This window comes from Moschus berezovskii, chromosome 2, assembly GCF_049115385.1.
Source record: "Moschus berezovskii isolate FMDL1 chromosome 2, NW_MosBer_1.0, whole genome shotgun sequence".
Taxonomy (NCBI): Eukaryota; Metazoa; Chordata; class Mammalia; order Artiodactyla; family Moschidae; genus Moschus; species Moschus berezovskii.
Genome location: NC_142461.1, coordinates 701717 through 718756, shown reverse-complemented (window position 1 = coordinate 718756; position 17040 = coordinate 701717). Strand labels below are relative to the sequence as shown.

Here is a 17040-nt window from a genome sequence, read left to right as displayed (position 1 = left end):
AGGTGCTTTCCAGGTTAGATTGTTTTGACTGCAGTTTCTTCATCAGCACTGTTATGAGTAACAGTCTGGGCGCATTGCCTGATTCTGCATCAGGTGATTAAGGTCGAGCGACAGGATGGGCACCTGCTCGTGCTCTAGGTGCCTCATCTGAGCGACATGTGGCTTAAGGAGGCCATGGGCACACATTTCACCAGGAAGACAGTCTAGACCAAAGCCCAGGTCTGTCTCCAAGACCCAAGGGCTCACCGTCAATGGCACATGGTTCCTGTCAAGGGTCTCCTCTAACTCTGAGCTTCCTCTTTCCTGGCCTCTAAGGCGCTGAGAGAGAAGACGGGGAGCAACAGCAAACAGACAGACAGGGTCACTACTGGGAATCCCTTGATGCAATTTCCTTTTCCGTAAAGGACACGAGGACCCTCAATTCCAACTTTCTTTGTCCTTCGTCGTCGTTCAGCTGCTCGACTGTGTCAGACTCTTTGTGACCCCATGGACTGCAGCACGCTGGCTTCCCTGTCATCCTCTCTCCTGGAGTTCGCTCAAACTCACGTTTGCCATCCAACTACCTCCTCTGTCGTCCCTTACACTCCTTAGTGGTCAAAGGGGCCATTTCTATAACCAACAGTGAAAACACATCTGTTACAGAACCCACAGGCATGATAAATGCCGTGGCCTTTATCTTGTTTTTCAGTCTCTGTGCCTGGACACCCTTACTATTTAGGGAGCTGCTTCCAAGGGGAGGTCTCGGAAGGAGGTGGGGCTTGCCCCCACATTAGAGGGCAAGAAGCCCAGAATGTCCCAGAAGGGCAGAAAGGCTGTACTCTGTAACCAGAGAAATTACTGGTTGCCTTAGAGCAACAGGGCCAAATCCCCCCATTCTGGCCAACCTGTCTCTGTGGCCCCAGTCTTAAATCTGGACGTGGGTTCAGTGGTAAAAGGTGGTGTGTGTCCTGCAGAGGCATCCTGGAGGAGTTAGCAGCCATGGCGCCAAAAACATTTCCATCTCTGACATACACTGACAGAGTAAAAATATTTATTTTTTATCTTAGAAATCTGGTCCCACCAAAAGGCCAACACTTTTTTTTTCAGTTCATCATCCAGACCTTTCAAAAAAGAACCCTTTCCATTAAAGAGGTAATGGATGTCAATGAAAGCAATTTTAGAGGTGTACTCAGATAAAATTATTTCCTACAAACCAGGAACACAGGCAAGCCTAGACTTCCAGTTGCTTCAGAACTCCTCCTGTCTGTCATGTATAGTCCCTGAAGGAGAGAAGAAAGGAAGGAGCTCTCTGCAGACAAGACACTTCAGAAAACAGCCGGGAGAGAGCCCAAGTCCACCAGGAACCATGCAGTGAGCCTGGGAGCCCAGACAGTTGCCTGCGGATGGCAGGGCCAAACCCCTCACCTCCATGAGAAGAGCGGCCGCTCTCTGGCCCAGACGCAGTCCTACCTGCCACCAGCGCCTGCCTTGGCCCTGCCCCGCCTGATGAGCCTTGCACACACGGAAACCAGGCCACGAGGTTGAAATGAACACTGCTCCTGAAGCTCAGAGCAGCTCCTGTGGCTGACCGTGAGGAATGCTTTCAGTGGCTCCTGTGGGGGTAGGCTGCCAGAGCATGCTTTTACAAAGACCGTGAGTTACTGCAGATCAGCACGTTAGCAAAGCAAACATTAAAAGTTTTAAAAAGCTGGTTAATACTCTTGGTTTCCCTCCTGATCATCTGTTCAGGCTGCAGTCTAAAAACATGCTAGAAATCAGGAAGGGATCCCTCCTCTTGAATGGGTACAGCCAACACGCGTGCGGAAAGGTCCCCTCCAGACAGCGATCATGTGACACCTAGGACCTCCCCAAATGGGCTGGTCTGAACCCAGGCAGCACACTCAAGCCCTTCTTTTGCTTTGGGGGCTTGTGTTTAATAAGAGTCATCATGATGGAAGAGTCTCAGAGTCTCTCTCATGTCAAGAGGACAGACGGGGACAGGGATCCAGGAGCTCTTCTTCCATGTTCTAGTTGCAAATTCGAATCCCAGGCAATAGTGTGACATGGGGCCAATGTACAGTCCAATATGCCCAGTCTGTCGAGAAAGCCAGGCAAGGAGGAGAGACTCATGCTCCCAACAGAGGCTAGCCAGGGAGCACCGCATTCTCCTTCCTTCAGCCCCGACGAGGCGGCTCCTTTCCAGAAGTCGTACGAGGAAGAAAGTTGCGTCCAGGTCAGAACTGGACCCAGCCTGCGCCTGGCTGAGTCTGGCTGGAGGTCGCCCTGGAAAGATAGGGAGGGGGCAGATTTCAATGTCTGGAAACACAGAGCACAAGAGATGGAGCTTCTGTCTTGGCAGAAAGAACTCCCAGCCAGCCCCTGAATGTTCCAGAGTGGGGGTCAGCAAACTGCCACCCAGGACTAGACCAAGTCTAGTTCCCTGCCTGTTTATGTAAACAAAGTTTCACTGGCACACAGCACACACACTCGCTTATACACTGTGGCTGTTCTGGGCTACAAGAGTGGTGATGAGGAGCTGGGATAGAGACCAGCTAGCCTGCACAGTTTAAACTGTTGCTTCCTGGTCCTTGAGAGAAATGTGTGCTGACTCCCAACCTATAGCCTGTCCACATAACAATGCTGTGTATTTAGCATCTTTTCACCCTGACCCCTACCTAGTAAAGGCTTGAAATTTTAAGGCAGCAGAAAAGGCAGAGGTCCCATGAGGATGGGCCAACACCAGAACCTTGATGAACTCTTGGCCCAGTGTCCTGGAGTAGCTAGTGGGAAGGAGGAGATTAGAGGTACTGGTGACAAGCCAGAGTACCTGGTGAGGTGGTTTAAAGACCAGAAGGAGCTGCAGAGGGTGGCTCTAGGCCATTCAGCAGCGGAAGGCAGCAAAAAGCCTTCTCAGAGAGTAACGTGCCACCCAGGATGGGCACTCTGGGGCTCCGTCCCCTCACTGGCCTGAAAGCGTCTGAATTGGTGCTTTTGCTCCCGATGTCAGAAGGCAGGCACTGGGGCAATCCCAGGTTTATAGAGTAACAGCCCTGGCCCCAGTCCCAGCACAGAGAACCTGATCCTCCTCACCCTGTGGATTTGGTGAAGTCTCCCCAGATGTCGGCGGTGGCAGTGGTGGCAGGCTTGGGCTGTGGCCAGGACACAGTGGCACCTCCTATAGACGTCCCCAAGTCCAATGGGAAGGGAGAGGAGAGAAGGAGACAGAGGCGTCAGAGACCTCCCCTTCTGGTTGCCTCAGTGACCCGGAAATCAGACTCGTGATTCCAAGGTGCTGAGAAAGACATGCAGAGATGTGCTTTTTGTCAACAAAACACCTACAGCCATTCACATTTCTGCTGTCTTCTGACGAGCCCTTGAGGGGTTCCTGGAGGCAGCGCAGAGGGCCACATGCCAGGCAGAGGGGAGGGTACCGGGGGGGTGGGGGTGGGTCACATGCCATCACTCAATCTGAGGCAGACCTTGCTCCAACCATTCATGCTGGAAATCTGTTTAAAATGTACTACCTCCTGACCTCTTGGATGAAGAATGCTCACCAACACTGCAACGCTGTCTTAACATAAAGTCCTCGGGCCAGTGTCTGGCTCAACTAGCTGAGAAAATTATGTGCCAGACATATGCCAAGTCCTAGAAGCCAAACCGTTAAGGGGCCGGGGAGTCTTCCAGAGGTACCAAGTGGGCATCTGTGTGGGTGCCGTCACTGGGCGGAGGGCATGACAGGGCGGCAGGGCCTGCTTTTCCAGCCCCTCCACCAGTGCTGCCAGCACCCCTCCTGAGGCCCTGTGCCCACCACCTGCCTTCCCAACAGCTACATCTAATGTCTAATGGGCCGGAAAACCACATAAAACTAGGGCCCTCCACAAGTTTAATAGTTCACCAAGTTAAATACTCGATGAACTACAAAACTTGGGCTTCCCTGGTGGCTCAGATGGTAAAGAATATGAGGTCAAGAATCTGCAGGTAAAATCCGCCTGCAATGCGGGAGAGCTGGGTGGGGAAGATCCCCTGGAGGAGGGCATGGCAACCCACTCCAGTATTCTTGCCTGGAGAATCCCATGGACAGAGGAGCCTGGCAGGCTATAGTTCATGGGGTCGCACAGAGTCGGACACGACTGATGCGACTTAGCAGCAGCAGCAGACATTATCTTGTTTGAACCTCACCACAGTCCCTGGGGGAAGACAGGCCAGCCTGTTTGACTTTATGCAGGTTACTTAAGCCTCAGTCTCCATATCTGTAAAATGGAGACAGCAGTGATGAATACTTTTCATAAGACTGACCAGTCTAAAGATCAAACATGTTAATACAAGTGGCAGGCTTCGAACAGGCCAGTCAACAGTGATGATGATGGTAACGATGACAGTGCCGCTCAAACGAGCGCTAATGCTCAGGGAGGGCTTACACTGTTCCAGGCGCCATGCTGTGCACTCTCCGTGGCCTGGCACGTTTGATCCTCACAAAAACCTGCACTGTAGGCATCATTACTACTCCTTTCCTACAGCTAAAAAACCCAAGGAACAAAGCAGCAGGCAAGCCTCTCAATATCAAACAACGGTAAGCCAGACTGTGAACTCAGTCTGGTCTGGGAACATGTAGCCAGTGCTCATAAATGCTGGCTAATCACGACCCCCAGCGGCCTGTCTGGAGCATCACATCACACGGCTTTGGGAGCAGAGGCCTGGGCTGCGCCTGCAGTGCTGTCACACACAGAGCAGGGGCTCCACGCCAGCACTGAGAGTGCATCGGCCACAGACAAAGCGCTGAGACTGCGGCCCTCAGACCTCAGTGAGCCCCCAACAGTGTGACGTGTGCAGGCTCCCGCCCCGGCCCCTGGACGCCAAGCCCAGTGGTCCTCCAGCAGGGACTGGGCAAGCGTACTCCCTGACTGCTGCTCCTGCCGTTCTTGTGCGGTGAGGGATTCCCCACAGGGCTGAGGTTTGAAGCCTCACCTCCAGGTAAGCCCGACCCTTAAAAGGGAAAGAAAGCAGGCTTCTTGTCGGGATCCTCCCCCAGCCCAATATGCTGGTGAGAGAAAGGGGTCTGGTGACAGTCACCCAGCCCAAGGAATGCCAAGAGCATCATACTGGCCGGGCAGGCAGGGTGGGGACACTAAGGGGCCGGGCTGGCCTCCCAGCACCTCTGCAGCTGGCACGAGGCACTCACATCCAGAACCCCAGGTCTCCAGAGGTGCTGCTCACGGCCTGGAGCGAGCGCCAGCACAGCCTCTGGGGGAGCTGCCTCACGGCGTCCAGTACCCAACAGCCTCGCTGAGGAGCCCGCTTCAAACGCAATCTCCAAGTTTACTTCCCACCACCTGCCGTGGAACACTTGTGCGGCCCCCATCTCCAAGTTTACTTCCCACCACCTGCCATGGAACACTCGGGCGGCCCCCATCTCCAAGTTTACTTCCCACCACCTGCCGTGGAACACTCGTGCGGCCTCCATCTCCAAGTTTACTTCCCACCACCTGCCATGGAACACTCGTGCGGCCCCCATCTCCAAGTTTACTTCCCACCACCTGCCGTGGAACACTCGTGCGGCCTCCATCTCCAAGTTTACTTCCCACCACCTGCCGTGGGACACTCATGCGGCCTCCATCTCCCTAACACGCCGACGTTTAAAGATTAAAAGTCTAAGTCCTGTTCATGCTCTTCTTCTGTCTGGAACGCCAGTGCCCCTGCCCAGATCTTTGTCCATCAAGGCCTGGTTCAGTGCCACCGCGCCCATGATGACAGCTCCCGGCTCATGCGCTGGCAGTGAGTCTGGTCCCTGTGCATTTGGCCTCTGTGCTCAGGACTCCTCTCTTCTGTTACGAACAGACTGAGCGTCCTGTAGCCAGAGACCATGTCGCCATCACTCACTCACTCAATGAGCAGCCTCTGAGAGCCAGGAACCCACGCGCTGATGATTTCATAGCCGCGAGTGAGCTGCAGCCCCTGCCCATCAGGGCGGGACAGACACCCTGAAGGAGAAGTGGTGGGAAGAGAGGAAGCCCTTACCCAGTGTGGGCAGGACCAGCTTTGTGGCACCTGCCCTCCAGCTCCTCACGACGGGCACTAGTGTGACCACCGTGGGCGACGGAGGGAAAGCCGCGGGCCGCTGCCGGGGGAAGAGGAGCCCGAGCTGCGGGGCCGTCACCCCCGTACACTGACCTGAGCTGGGGGAAACTGCTGGCTGGACGACAAAGCCCCCTGCAGGCAAATGCTCCCCGGAGAGAGGGGCCAGGGCAGCGTTTTTTGCCCCTGGGGGAGGGGGAAGCAGGCTCAGTCCTCCCATGCTGGTGGGCCGAGTGCGGGGCGTCCCGGCTGCGCCTTCCTTCTTCTTCATGCTCTAAAGAGAGGGGAGGAATGAGCACTGGTCAGTTCTGCTGGACCCCACTGCCATCAGAAAACTTCACAAGGTGACCCCGGGGCCCCAAACATCTGCATCACCAGGACGCTCAGCAGCCATCCACGCAGCACTTTGCCCTTGAAAAGCTGTTTGAAAGAATCTTTAAAGCTGAACATATGACCTGATGCCCCTGCCATTCCACTCCTACATGGATCCAACAGAAATACATACACGCGGGCGCCAAAGACACCATCTGCACACGGACAGCAGCACTCCTGTAACAGCCCCAAACTGGAGACTACCCCAATGCCCACCATCAGGTAACTGGATTCCTTCTCATAATGCAGCCTGCCACCATCACGAGGATGAACCGACTACACTCAACAGTACGGATGTGCTCACACACGCCAGGCTGAGTAAACGAAAGGAGTCATACACAAAGGAGTATGAAGTGTGTGAGTCAGTCAATAACACATTAAACAAAACACCAGGATCGTGCTCACGCTGTCCTGCGGAAGAGACCAGGACAGACTGCTGACAGCCATCCACGTCTGCATCTGGAGGCTAGCTTGTGTGAGCAAACTTGTGTTTTCAACATTTACTTCCTTATTTCCAGCTGCACTTGGTCCTCACGACTGTGTGTGGGCTTCCTCTCAGCGCGATGGATTCTCCTCTTGTGGAGCACGGGCTCTGCAGCACAGGCTCAGCAGTTGGGTGCACAGGCTTAGCTGCTCCACAGAATCTGGGATCTTCCCGGACCAGTGATAGAACCCACATCCCCTGCACTGGCAGGCAGATTCTGAACCACTAGACCACCAGGGAAGCCTGTATATTTGTTTTTAAAAAATTCACTGAGTTCTGCATTTAAAATGCATGTACTTTTCTGTGTGTTATTATACCTCAACAAAACATTTACTAAAGAAAAAGAGAAACGTTAACACCAAGGTGAACCAGAAGCCAGAGCATCTCAAAGATGAAGATGGCACAGTTCCCACCCTGCCAGGAGAGCAGCAGCTTAATCAAACGCTGAGACCAAAGACCAGAGTCAAGTGAACTGAAGCAAAAGGTGCTCAGCCGTGTCTGACTCTTTGCGACCCCTTGGACTATACAGTCCATGGAATTCTCCAGGCCAGAATACTGGAGTGGGTAGCCTCTCCCTTCTCCAGGGAATCTTGGATTGAATCCACGTCTTCCACATTGCAGGCGGATTCTTTACCAGCTGAGCCACCAGGGATGCCAGTGAATACTGGGGTGGGTAGCCTAAGTCCTGCAAGCCCTGGGTATGCGTACAGCTGTGCTAATTATTTCTAGCTCGACGACCCTGTGCAAGACCCTTAAGCTCTCCAAACCTCCATTTCCTGTCCTGTCAAAGGGGAGAATGTTTCATCCGCGTGAGAAGCACCCTAAGAATACTACCTGGCACACAGCTGATGCTCAGTAAATGTTAGTTTCCTCCCAGCAAGACAGAGAGTCACAGCCCAACCAGTCCACAGGACATGACCTGGAGTTTCTCTTTAGAGACAGCTGGCCAACTTCAAGGGTCCCAAGTCATCACCAGCAGGAAGCAGAAGAGAGGAGAAAGAGACAGGAAGTGAAGCGGCAGACTGTTATTTTAGGGTTAAAACTGTCTTCAGAGACAGATTCACTAGGTCCTCAGTTCCCCCAAATCATTCAGCTCCACCCCCACACCCAGGCAGAGGCCACGTCCCGTCAGGACCACGACAAGGGAGCCAGGACACCACTGCCAGCAGAGCTGCCCGTGACCCCCAGTGCCCCCAGCAGAGTGCTGCTGATCTTTTTTTTCAATTTGGCTGTGCCAGGTCTTGGCTGTGGCGCAAGGAATCTTTCAGTTGCAGCATGTGGGATCCAGTTCCCCAACCAGGGACTGGAACCGTGTCCCCTGCATCGGGAACATGGAGTCTTAGCCACTGGGCCACCAGGGACGTCCCCCAAACACAACCTGGGATGAGTGCATGGGCCCCCCGCCAACAGCCAAAACAGAAACATCAGCTGTGGCAGCAAGCAACTGACGCTCCTCAAGAGGTTTTGCACACGCCACTCCCTCTGAACCGCCCTCTGACCTCTCTCTCTTCCCTTGCTCATAGGTCGCTTATTCCAGGAAGGCGTCTCTGGTTCCCCCTAACTATTGGCTGCAGGGCTCCCCACCCCAGGAGTTCACGGCACTGAAGACATCCTGAGGTCACAGAACCTTCCCGCCACATGATCCCATCTCGAGTCCCTCATCTCAGCTCCACTCTGAGCTCTGTGACAGCAGAGCCCTCTTGCTCGCCCCCAGCCCAGTACCTGGCATTGGGCCACTGCTCAATAAACATGTGCTGAACCGTGAGAAGAGTGGTGGCTCTGGGCTGGGCTTGGTGTGGTGGCCAAGGCCGCCAGGCAGGGGCAGTACTTACCGCAATGTTGAGCTTGATGGTCTGGCCCTCCTTGAAACTTAGGTCCAATTTGGGACCTTGATCTGGGTCCTGGGCTTGTTTTGCAAATTCACACTGCTGTTTCACCCACCTGGGGGAGAAGAGGAAGGAGAGGTGAGGAAGGGCGAGCTGCCCTGTGTTCACGCCCTCGCTTCAACCCCACCTGCCATCAGCTCAGGATGAGGCTTTACTGCAGCCTTGGGGAAGAGACTGAGAACAGCTTGAGAATTAGGCTGAATTCAAATCCTGGCTGTGACACGGAAGCAGCTGCACGTTTGTCAGTTTCCTCACCAGCAAAGTGGGAGGACGATTCCCTGTGCCTTAAAGACTATGAAACTTTCATGAGGTCGTGTATACAGAAGATCCTAACACTGGTCTTCAGGAAAGCTGAGAACTGGGTCCTCTCCTCCTCAGCATGTGGTGTGAAGACTAAAACGCCATCCAGGGGCTTAAAAAGTCGACGGTGAGACAGGACAGAAGCCCAGCAAGAGGAAAGCAACAAAAAGGTCCCCCAGCCTCCAAGGAGAAGCGCTCCAGCAGCCACGCGGAGAGGAGAGGAGCTAGAAGCACTCACGTGAGCAGCTGCACACTCCCCACAGCCAGAGATGGAGGCCTCAGATAGCAGGGGAGCAGACTTTCCTGCCCTTTTAACTTCAGAAAGGACCAGAAGGGTGTGTGCTGAGTGGCCTGGGAATCAGAGCACTGCTTACTACAGCATGGAGGAACAGGTCTGGAAAGGCCAGGGGAGCCAGGAAAGGACTCCGGCTGCTCAAGGGCCTGACGGGGGCAGAGATGTGACCCCTCAAAGGCTAGGGCAGCTGACTGGGGGCCAGAGGTGGGCCTCAGGGAAAGGGGGCCGCAAGGCAGAGGTGAGGATGCGCAGAGCGCAGAGGGGACCTGTCTTAAAGGGGAAGTGAGTTCCCCTGAGCCTCTGCCAGCAGACACATCACACACAACCACCGGGGGATCCTAACCTGGGAGATCGTTCTGTCCCAGGAAAGAGGGAGGAGGCATGAGTGTGTCTCCTGGAACCACTCACTTGAAATGGTCCTGCAAGGCAACATTGAAGTCAAAGGCGTCACCTCGGTCCCCGAAGCCAATTCCAATAAACGCCCGTCGCCCTGGGGGACAACACACAATCAATCCTACTTTCCAAAGGCAGAGAAAACCCTTCTTGGAAGAGGAAGCCCCAAGTCCCAAGCTTACCGTTTCCATCTTCGATGCGGATAACGAAGTACCTGCTGGAATCCGTCACGCTCTCCACAGCTGTGCCGGGAAACTGATCAACGGGGGCCTGAGCAAAGAGCTCCCCTGAAAGCAGAAGTGAGGATGAGCCTTGAGTCCCTCACAGCCTATTTCCATCCCATGACTGGGGGCCCTTACCCTGTGAGGCAGATCGACAAACCTGACTCTGGAATTCAAGTCAAACTCATTCTGGCTAAAGGAATGTAACAGGAATATAACCAATGAAAGATTTAAGTCAGAGGTGGCTTACAGGTCAGATTCAGTTCTCAGTTTAATATTTTCAATATAACTGCCAAACACTTCAAAATCAAATTACACGTAAAATAATCCAGATTTCTGGCTTCTCTTAAAACCAAAAGCTCTAGCAACGTTGGGCCTGCACTTCCACATGAGAATGATGGGCTGGAGGCGGTCACCATTCCGTGTCTCACCCATTCACATCCACTGCCTGCATCCTGAGGACCCTGGTTCAGGGAGATCGCACCTTCCACATCAGTCTAGTACCTGAGGCAGGACTTGAGGGACAGGTGAACCAGTGAAGAGCAGGTGTCTGCTCTCTCAGAAGAGCCTGAAACAGGCTGATTTAATCTAATCACAGGCAAAGAGAGTGACTAATTTTAAAAACAGCTCTTCTTTGGAGGAGGAAGTGGCAACCCACTCCAGCATTCCTGCCTGGAAAATTCCATGGACAGAAGAGCCTGGCGGGCTATACAGTCCATGGGGTGGCATGATGGAGGGGGTTAGAGGGAGATGGGTTGGTAGCAATAAACAGGTAGAACTAAAAAGACAACAAAATACAGCTCTTGTAAAATGCATCCCCTTATCAACTACAGCTCTCCAGGGTGTAATGCAACACACACCTTCTGCGAGCATTCACAACTGGTATTGTTTTTGAGTGTATTGATCTCTGTTGATGAGTCAGATACTGACCTGCTGCTGCTGCTAAGTCACTTTAGTCGTGTCCGACTCTGTGTGACCCCATAGATGGAAGCCCACCAGGCTCCCCCATCCCTGGGATTCTCCAGACAAGAACACTGGAGTGGGTTGCCATTTCCTTCTCCAATGTGTGAAAGTGAAAAGTGAAAGTGAAGTAGATACTGACCAGTTTCTACTAAATCCTATGTTTCAGAGGTGACTGTGCGATCAAGGCTGAACCGAATCCAAATCGGTGGGCCAAGTTTATAGCTTCCTGTTAACTCCTCTGCCCTCCCTAGTTTGGTATCTGGGGATCTGGGATTCACCTGGATGCCTTCAGCCTAGAGCAGTGGTTCTCCATCACGGGTGATCTGGCCCTCCCTTATGCCAAGGGACATCTGGCAATGTCTGGTGACACTTGTGATTGCCACAACTTGGGGGTGCTACTGGCATCTAGTAGGTAGAAGTCAGAAATGTTGCTAAGTATCTTAAATATGACTTAGACCACAAAACTCAGCTGGCCCCAAATGTCACTACTGCTGAAGCTGAGACAGCCTGGCCTAGAGTGATTGGAAAGTGAGGGACAAACATGGCCCAGTGGGCAGGACCCCAAGCTGAGAGCGTCCTGGGGTGGCTCCTGCAGGTGTGGCTCAGCTCTGAGCAGTGGCTGGTGCACCAGGTGTGTACCTTAAAGGTGGTTCCCGAGGTCCCCAGAGAACAGGTGTTGCCATTCCCTTGTGACACCATCTGGGACATCCCAGCAAATCTCCCAGCCAGAGTTCTCTGGGCAGACCAGACAGCCGTCCCTTCAAACTCCTCTGCCATCAATGCTCAGTTATGCTTGAAACAAACTGGCGCTTTGGGTCACCTTGCAGTTCACAAAGCATTCAGATATCTACGTGCTCATTTCGTATTCCAACAACCCTGTGAAGCAGGAGCTAACGTGACCCCCATTTCACCAAAAAGGAGGCGTGTGGCTTGTTTAAGGCCCCACAGCTCAGACACAAGTGATGCAGATCTGAGAAGAGGCAGCCAGTTTTGCTCACGGATGTTTGCATTTTATTTGCCCCACAAAGGAAAACCTCTATGGTAGAAAAAGAAGACATTACAGAACGCTGGGGAATCTGACTGAGAAGCCCTGCATCTGATTCCAGCTCTGGGGGGTGGGCTGGGACTGCTCCAGGCCAGGTAGCCCTCCACAGCTCATCCAGAGGCGCTGGTGGCGCAGGACTGCCAGAGTTTTGCCAAGGGTGACAACTGTCAGCTGACTCCAAAACAGCCCAGCTTGGCTTGTCCTCTCACCACAGAAAGAGCTGAGAATGACAATTTCCAGTTGTTTCAGTTAATGGGTGTGGTCAGTCTGGGAAGTTACCATTTAGTCGATAAGCAGAATTCCTGATTAAGAAACCAAGCTCACAGCAGAAGTCAATGTGTGGCTTATCTTGCAGGCAACCTCTAGGGCTTCCTACTCGGGACCCACCTGTACTTCTTTTCTCTCTGGGACACCCAAAAGAACAGATGCTTGACAGGAAATACTTCCTTTTAAACTAAAGGTTGGGGAATGGAGTCAGTGCACAAGTGTACCCGGGCTCTGATCTCCAGGACAGATCCCCCGCTTCCCTGAGTGGCTTGGCCAGGCCCCGGCCACCCCTCCCTTCTCTAAGTGGGAGGCACGGTACCTCAGCCCCATGCAGCCCTCCCTGGCCTTTACCTGAGGTCCTGTCCTCCAACTTGATGTAGGCCACCTGGCCTTTTGCAGTGATCCGCAGCCGGCCACTCCATGATGGCTGGTCCAGCTGCCACTCCGCAGCCCTGAAGGGACAAAAACCGTTGTGCCGCTGCCAGAGGCTCCCGCTCCCCTTCTCCAATGTCGGGGGTGGGGATGGGGCTGGGAAGGGCATGTGGGCTGCACGCTCCATACTGAGGGTTGGCAAACGTCTCAGGAAAAGGACCACAGGGTCTCTGCACACGCCTCACTCTGCAGCTGCAGAGGGAGAGCAGTCATGCTGTGTCACACGTTGGTGCTTCAGGGGCTCTAAGTATTTTCTACTGAGCAGGGCTGCATTTCAGTGAAACTTTACGGACAACCTGATTTTCATATAATTTTCACATTCTGGAAAATTCTTCTTTAAAATGTCCCCCAACCATTTAAAAACGTAAAAACCATTCTTAGCTTCAGTTCAGTTGCTCAGTCGTGTCCGACTCTTTGCGACCCCATGAATCACAGCACGCCGGGCCTCCCTGTCCATCACCAACTCCCAGAGTTCACTCAAACTCATGTCCATCGAGTCGGTGATGCCATCCAGCCATCTCATTCTCTGTCGTCCCCATCTCCTCCCACCCCCAATCCCTCCTAGCATCAGACTCTTTTCCAGTGAGTCAACTCGTCGCATGAGGTGGCCAAAGCCAAACAAAAACACATGGGTCATAGCTGGCCAACCCCAGTTCCAGATTATAGAGACCTTCTCTGAAGTAGAATTCTAGGTTTTTTTCTGTAGAGAAAGCAACTACTAGGGCCCATGGTTTGCTGAAGACACTGCTAGGCTGTGGCCGTCAGCGCAATCATTTGGGACCACTGAGACCATCTTGGAGGAAAAGGAGAAGGGGAGCAAGCGTTAGTAGAAGAGCAAAGGAGAGCAGCAGGACATGTGGGAAAAGTGAATGAGTGTTCAAGAAATCTATTCTCAAAGGTAGCCTGAGAAGAAATAAACCCAGGAAACCACAGACCTATCACAACGGCCTCTTTTGGCCCTTTTAAAGCATTAACTTTACATTTTAGTTCTAAGAAGCATCTCAGTAAACCCCCCAAAAGCAAAAACCTTGGGTGTTTCCAAGAAGCTTTTCTTAGAAGTCCCTAAGCATATGCCAGGTCTTGGAGAGACATCATAACTGTGAATGCAGGTTGTTTTGAAGGCCACATAAATGCAGACTTTCGATTCACAGGTCAGCAGACTCAGTTTCAGTTCCTCTTACTGGAACAAGAGGCTTTTAACTTAAGTTAAGCAGAGTTCTGAGGCTGAAGTGCAGGGGCTGGCAGTTTCCTTTTTGTCAACCTAGCCAGCCTTAACACTTGGTAACCTCAATCTCTGGGGGGCCAGACTAATCCTACTGAAGGGGATGGAGGCAGATGACCATCCCTGGTTTGGTGACCCATCCTGTTTGACCACAGAAAGCAAATGAGTTTTTGTTCTCACTGTTGTTGCTTTTATTTTTTAAACTATGTCATGGATATACTAGGTGTTCAATAAAGTATTTGTTCACTAGAAAATCAGCTACAAGACCATGTTAACACAACTGAAAATTAACAAGAGGCCTGAGACGTTGACACTCCGTCATTCTTGGGGTGCAGGCCAACCCTGTATCTCCAAATAACTTGGACAAACATTGCCTTCAAGACCGCACACCCCCCCCCTCCGCCCCCAATCCCGTGTGGCACAAAATATCCATAGGCTAGGTTATCCGTATGAGACATGATCTTATTTTCTTTTGATATTTTTCCTCGATTGACAATGAAGACAAAATGCAACGGTGACAAAATGCAAACTGTACAAAGATACGATACAAGGAAGTATCCTCCCAACCCCCCTTTCCTCTGGCAGGGCCGTTTCCTGTGTTCACTTCCACACGGTCTGCTTTTACAAACACGCCTATTGGTTCGTCTCCGATGAACATTTCACCAGACAAGAGCGGATGGATGCCTCTCAACAGCCAGAGGCTGTGTTCAGGGCCGAGGTTCGTGCCAAGAAAGCTGGGCAAGGAAGGGCCCCGGGCTTTCAACATCAGCTTAAAGCTTCCCAGGACGGGTCCTCTGGACCGGCTCTGGGCTCCCCTCCTTCCCTCGGGGATTTCTGCCAGTGACAGGGCTCCTCCCCCCAAGTTTTCCAAGGATCCCTTCAAGGCCGTCAGCTAGCGCTGAAAAAAAGGTCCATGACACCACCACTCCCGACCACGTTTAGGGTCCCTAAGCGCTGTGTACCGCTTTCAAGCCCTCCCCGCCGCCGGGACCCCATTCGTCGAACTGAGACAAGAGAAAGTCTGGGTCCCCCTCGCTGCTCCGGCCTCGACCTGGAGAACCGGCAGCATTACCAGCGCCCGCCCCTCGCCCGTCAGCGGGCCGGGCGTCCTCTCCCACAGTGGGCGTGCGGGGGTGGCCGCGGAGGGGCTAGGCCGTGACTGGCCCAGGCGGGCAGCAGGTGCTCACCTGTAACCACGGTTGGTGGCCCGCGGCGGGATGCGGTAGACGTGGACATCCGGCTTCACACAGAGAACCGACTCGTACTCCGCTGCCTCCATCTCGACGCCCCGAGCCCGGCGGACTTCCGGCTCGCTGCCCGCCCGGCGGAAGTCGCGACTCGATGACCCACGTCGGGCTAGAGCGGCAGGTCGCGGGCGTCAGCCGCCTTCGCCGCGCGCGCTCCACCGGAGGCCTCGCCTCGCGACCTGAGGCGGAAGGAGCCGGGAGCCACCCGGCGAGCTGTGGGAAGTTCTCAAAGAGATGGGAACACCAGACCGCCTGACCTGCCTCCTGAGAAATCTGTATGCAGATCAGGAAGCAACAGAACTGGACACGGAACAATGGTCTGATTGCCAATCGGGAGAGGAATAGTCAAGGCTGTATGTATATTGTCACTCTGCTTATTTAACTTATATGCAGAGTTGCTGCTAAGTCACTTCAGTCGTCTCCGACTCTGTGCGACCCCATAGACGGCAGCCCACCAGGCTCCCCCGTCCCTGGGATTCTCCAGGCAAGAACACTGGAGTGGGCTGCCATTGCCTTCTCCAATGCATGAAAGTGAAAGTGAAGTCGCTCAGTCGTGTCTGACCCTCAGCGACCTCATGGACTGCAGCCCTCCAGGCTCCTCCGTCCATGGGCTTCTCCAGCCAAGAGTACTGGAGTGGGTTGCCATTGCCTTCTCCTATACGCAGACTACCTCATGCGAAATGCCGGGCTGGATGAAACACAAGCTGGAATCAAGATTGCCGGGAGAAACATCAATGACCTCAGATACGGGGATGACACCACCCTTACAACAGAAAGCGAAGAAGAACTAAAGAGCCTCTTGAGAAAGTGAAAGAGGAGAGTGAAAAAGTTGACTTAAAACAAACGTTCAGAAAACAAAGATCATGGCCTCCAGTCCCATCACTTCATGGAAAATAGATGGGGAAACAATGAGCTTTATTTTCTTGGGCTCCAAAATCACTGCAGGTAGTGGTCTCAGCCATGAAATTAAAAGATACTTGCTCCTTGGAAGAAAAGCTATGACAAACCTAGACAGCATATTGAAAAACAGAGACATTACTTTGCCAACAAAGGTCCATCTAGTCAAAGCTATGGTTTTTCCAGTAGTCATGTATTGATGAACACTGAAGAATTGATGCTTTTGAACTGTGGTGTTGGAGAAGATGTTTGAGGGTCCCTTGGGCTGCACAGAGATCAAATCAATTAATCCTAAAGGAACTCAATCCTGAATGTTCATAGAAAGGACTGATGCTGAAGTTGAAGCTCCAGTACTTTGGCCTCCTGATTCGAAGAACTGACTCGTTAGAAAAGACCCTGATGCTGGGAAAGACTGAAGGTGGGAGGAGAAGGGGACGACAGGGGATGAGATAGATAGTTGGATGGCATTACCAACTCAATGGACATGAGTTTGAGCAAGCTCTGGGAGTTGTAATGGAAAAGCCTGTCGTGCTGCAGTCCATGGGGTCTCAAAGAGTTGGACATGACTCAGCCACTGAACTGACTGAGGGTTGTCTGAAGGGCTTCTCAGGTGTCACTAGTGGTAAAGAACCAGCCTGCCAGTTCAGGAGACATAAGAGACATGGGTTCTATCCCTATATTGGGAAGATCCCCTGGATGGCAAGCCATTCTTGTCAGGAGAATCCCGTGGACAGAGGAGCCTGGCAGGGTAAAGTCCATTGGGTCAGAAAGAGTTGGACATGACTGAAGTGGCTTAGCATACACTCAGGTTATCTGATGTCTGAAGCTCCAGTACTTTGGCCACCTGATGTGAAGAACCCACTCATTGGAAAAAGACCCTGATGCTGGGAAACACTGATGGTGGGAAAGATTGAAGGCAAAGGGAGAAGAGGGCAGCAGAGGATGATATGGTTAGTTAGCATCAT

The 17040-nt window shown here is 52.9% G+C and overlaps 1 protein-coding gene across 2 annotated transcripts; it reads right to left on the bottom strand.

Annotated features, from left to right (window-relative positions):
- Positions 1 to 1013: 1013 nt before the first annotated feature.
- Positions 1014 to 15277, bottom strand: NECAP2 (NECAP endocytosis associated 2). 2 transcript variants are annotated; one of them, XM_055397056.2, is made up of 8 exons: positions 15119 to 15277; positions 12629 to 12729; positions 9964 to 10068; positions 9797 to 9878; positions 8740 to 8848; positions 6148 to 6325; positions 3070 to 3154; positions 1014 to 2262 (listed from the first exon to the last, which is right to left on the bottom strand). In XM_055397056.2, the coding sequence occupies exons 1-8, from the start codon at positions 15208 to 15210 to the stop codon at positions 2214 to 2216; spliced, it is 801 nt and encodes a 266-aa protein (XP_055253031.1). In that variant the 5' UTR covers positions 15211 to 15277; the 3' UTR covers positions 1014 to 2213. The 2 variants fall into 2 exon arrangements, with proteins under 2 accessions (XP_055253031.1, XP_055253032.1); XM_055397057.2 differs by lacking the exon at positions 12629 to 12729 and having other exon boundaries at positions 15119 to 15263.
- Between the last annotated feature and the right edge of the window lie 1763 nt (positions 15278 to 17040).

What these genes read in the sequence shown, in the direction of transcription:
- NECAP2 (XM_055397056.2), bottom strand. Translation starts at nt 15,210, where the DNA reads ATGGAGGCAGCGGAGTACGAGTCGGTTCTCTGTGTGAAGCCGGATGTC. An exon ending in AGCAGTTTCCCCCAGCTCAG is followed by an intron (nt 3,155 to 6,147) that starts GTCAGTGTACGG and finishes GGACGTCTATAG; the next exon opens with GAGGTGCCACTGTGTCCTGG. An exon ending in GACTTCACCAAATCCACAGG is followed by an intron (nt 2,263 to 3,069) that starts GTGAGGAGGATC and finishes CTATCTTTCCAG; the next exon opens with GGCGACCTCCAGCCAGACTC.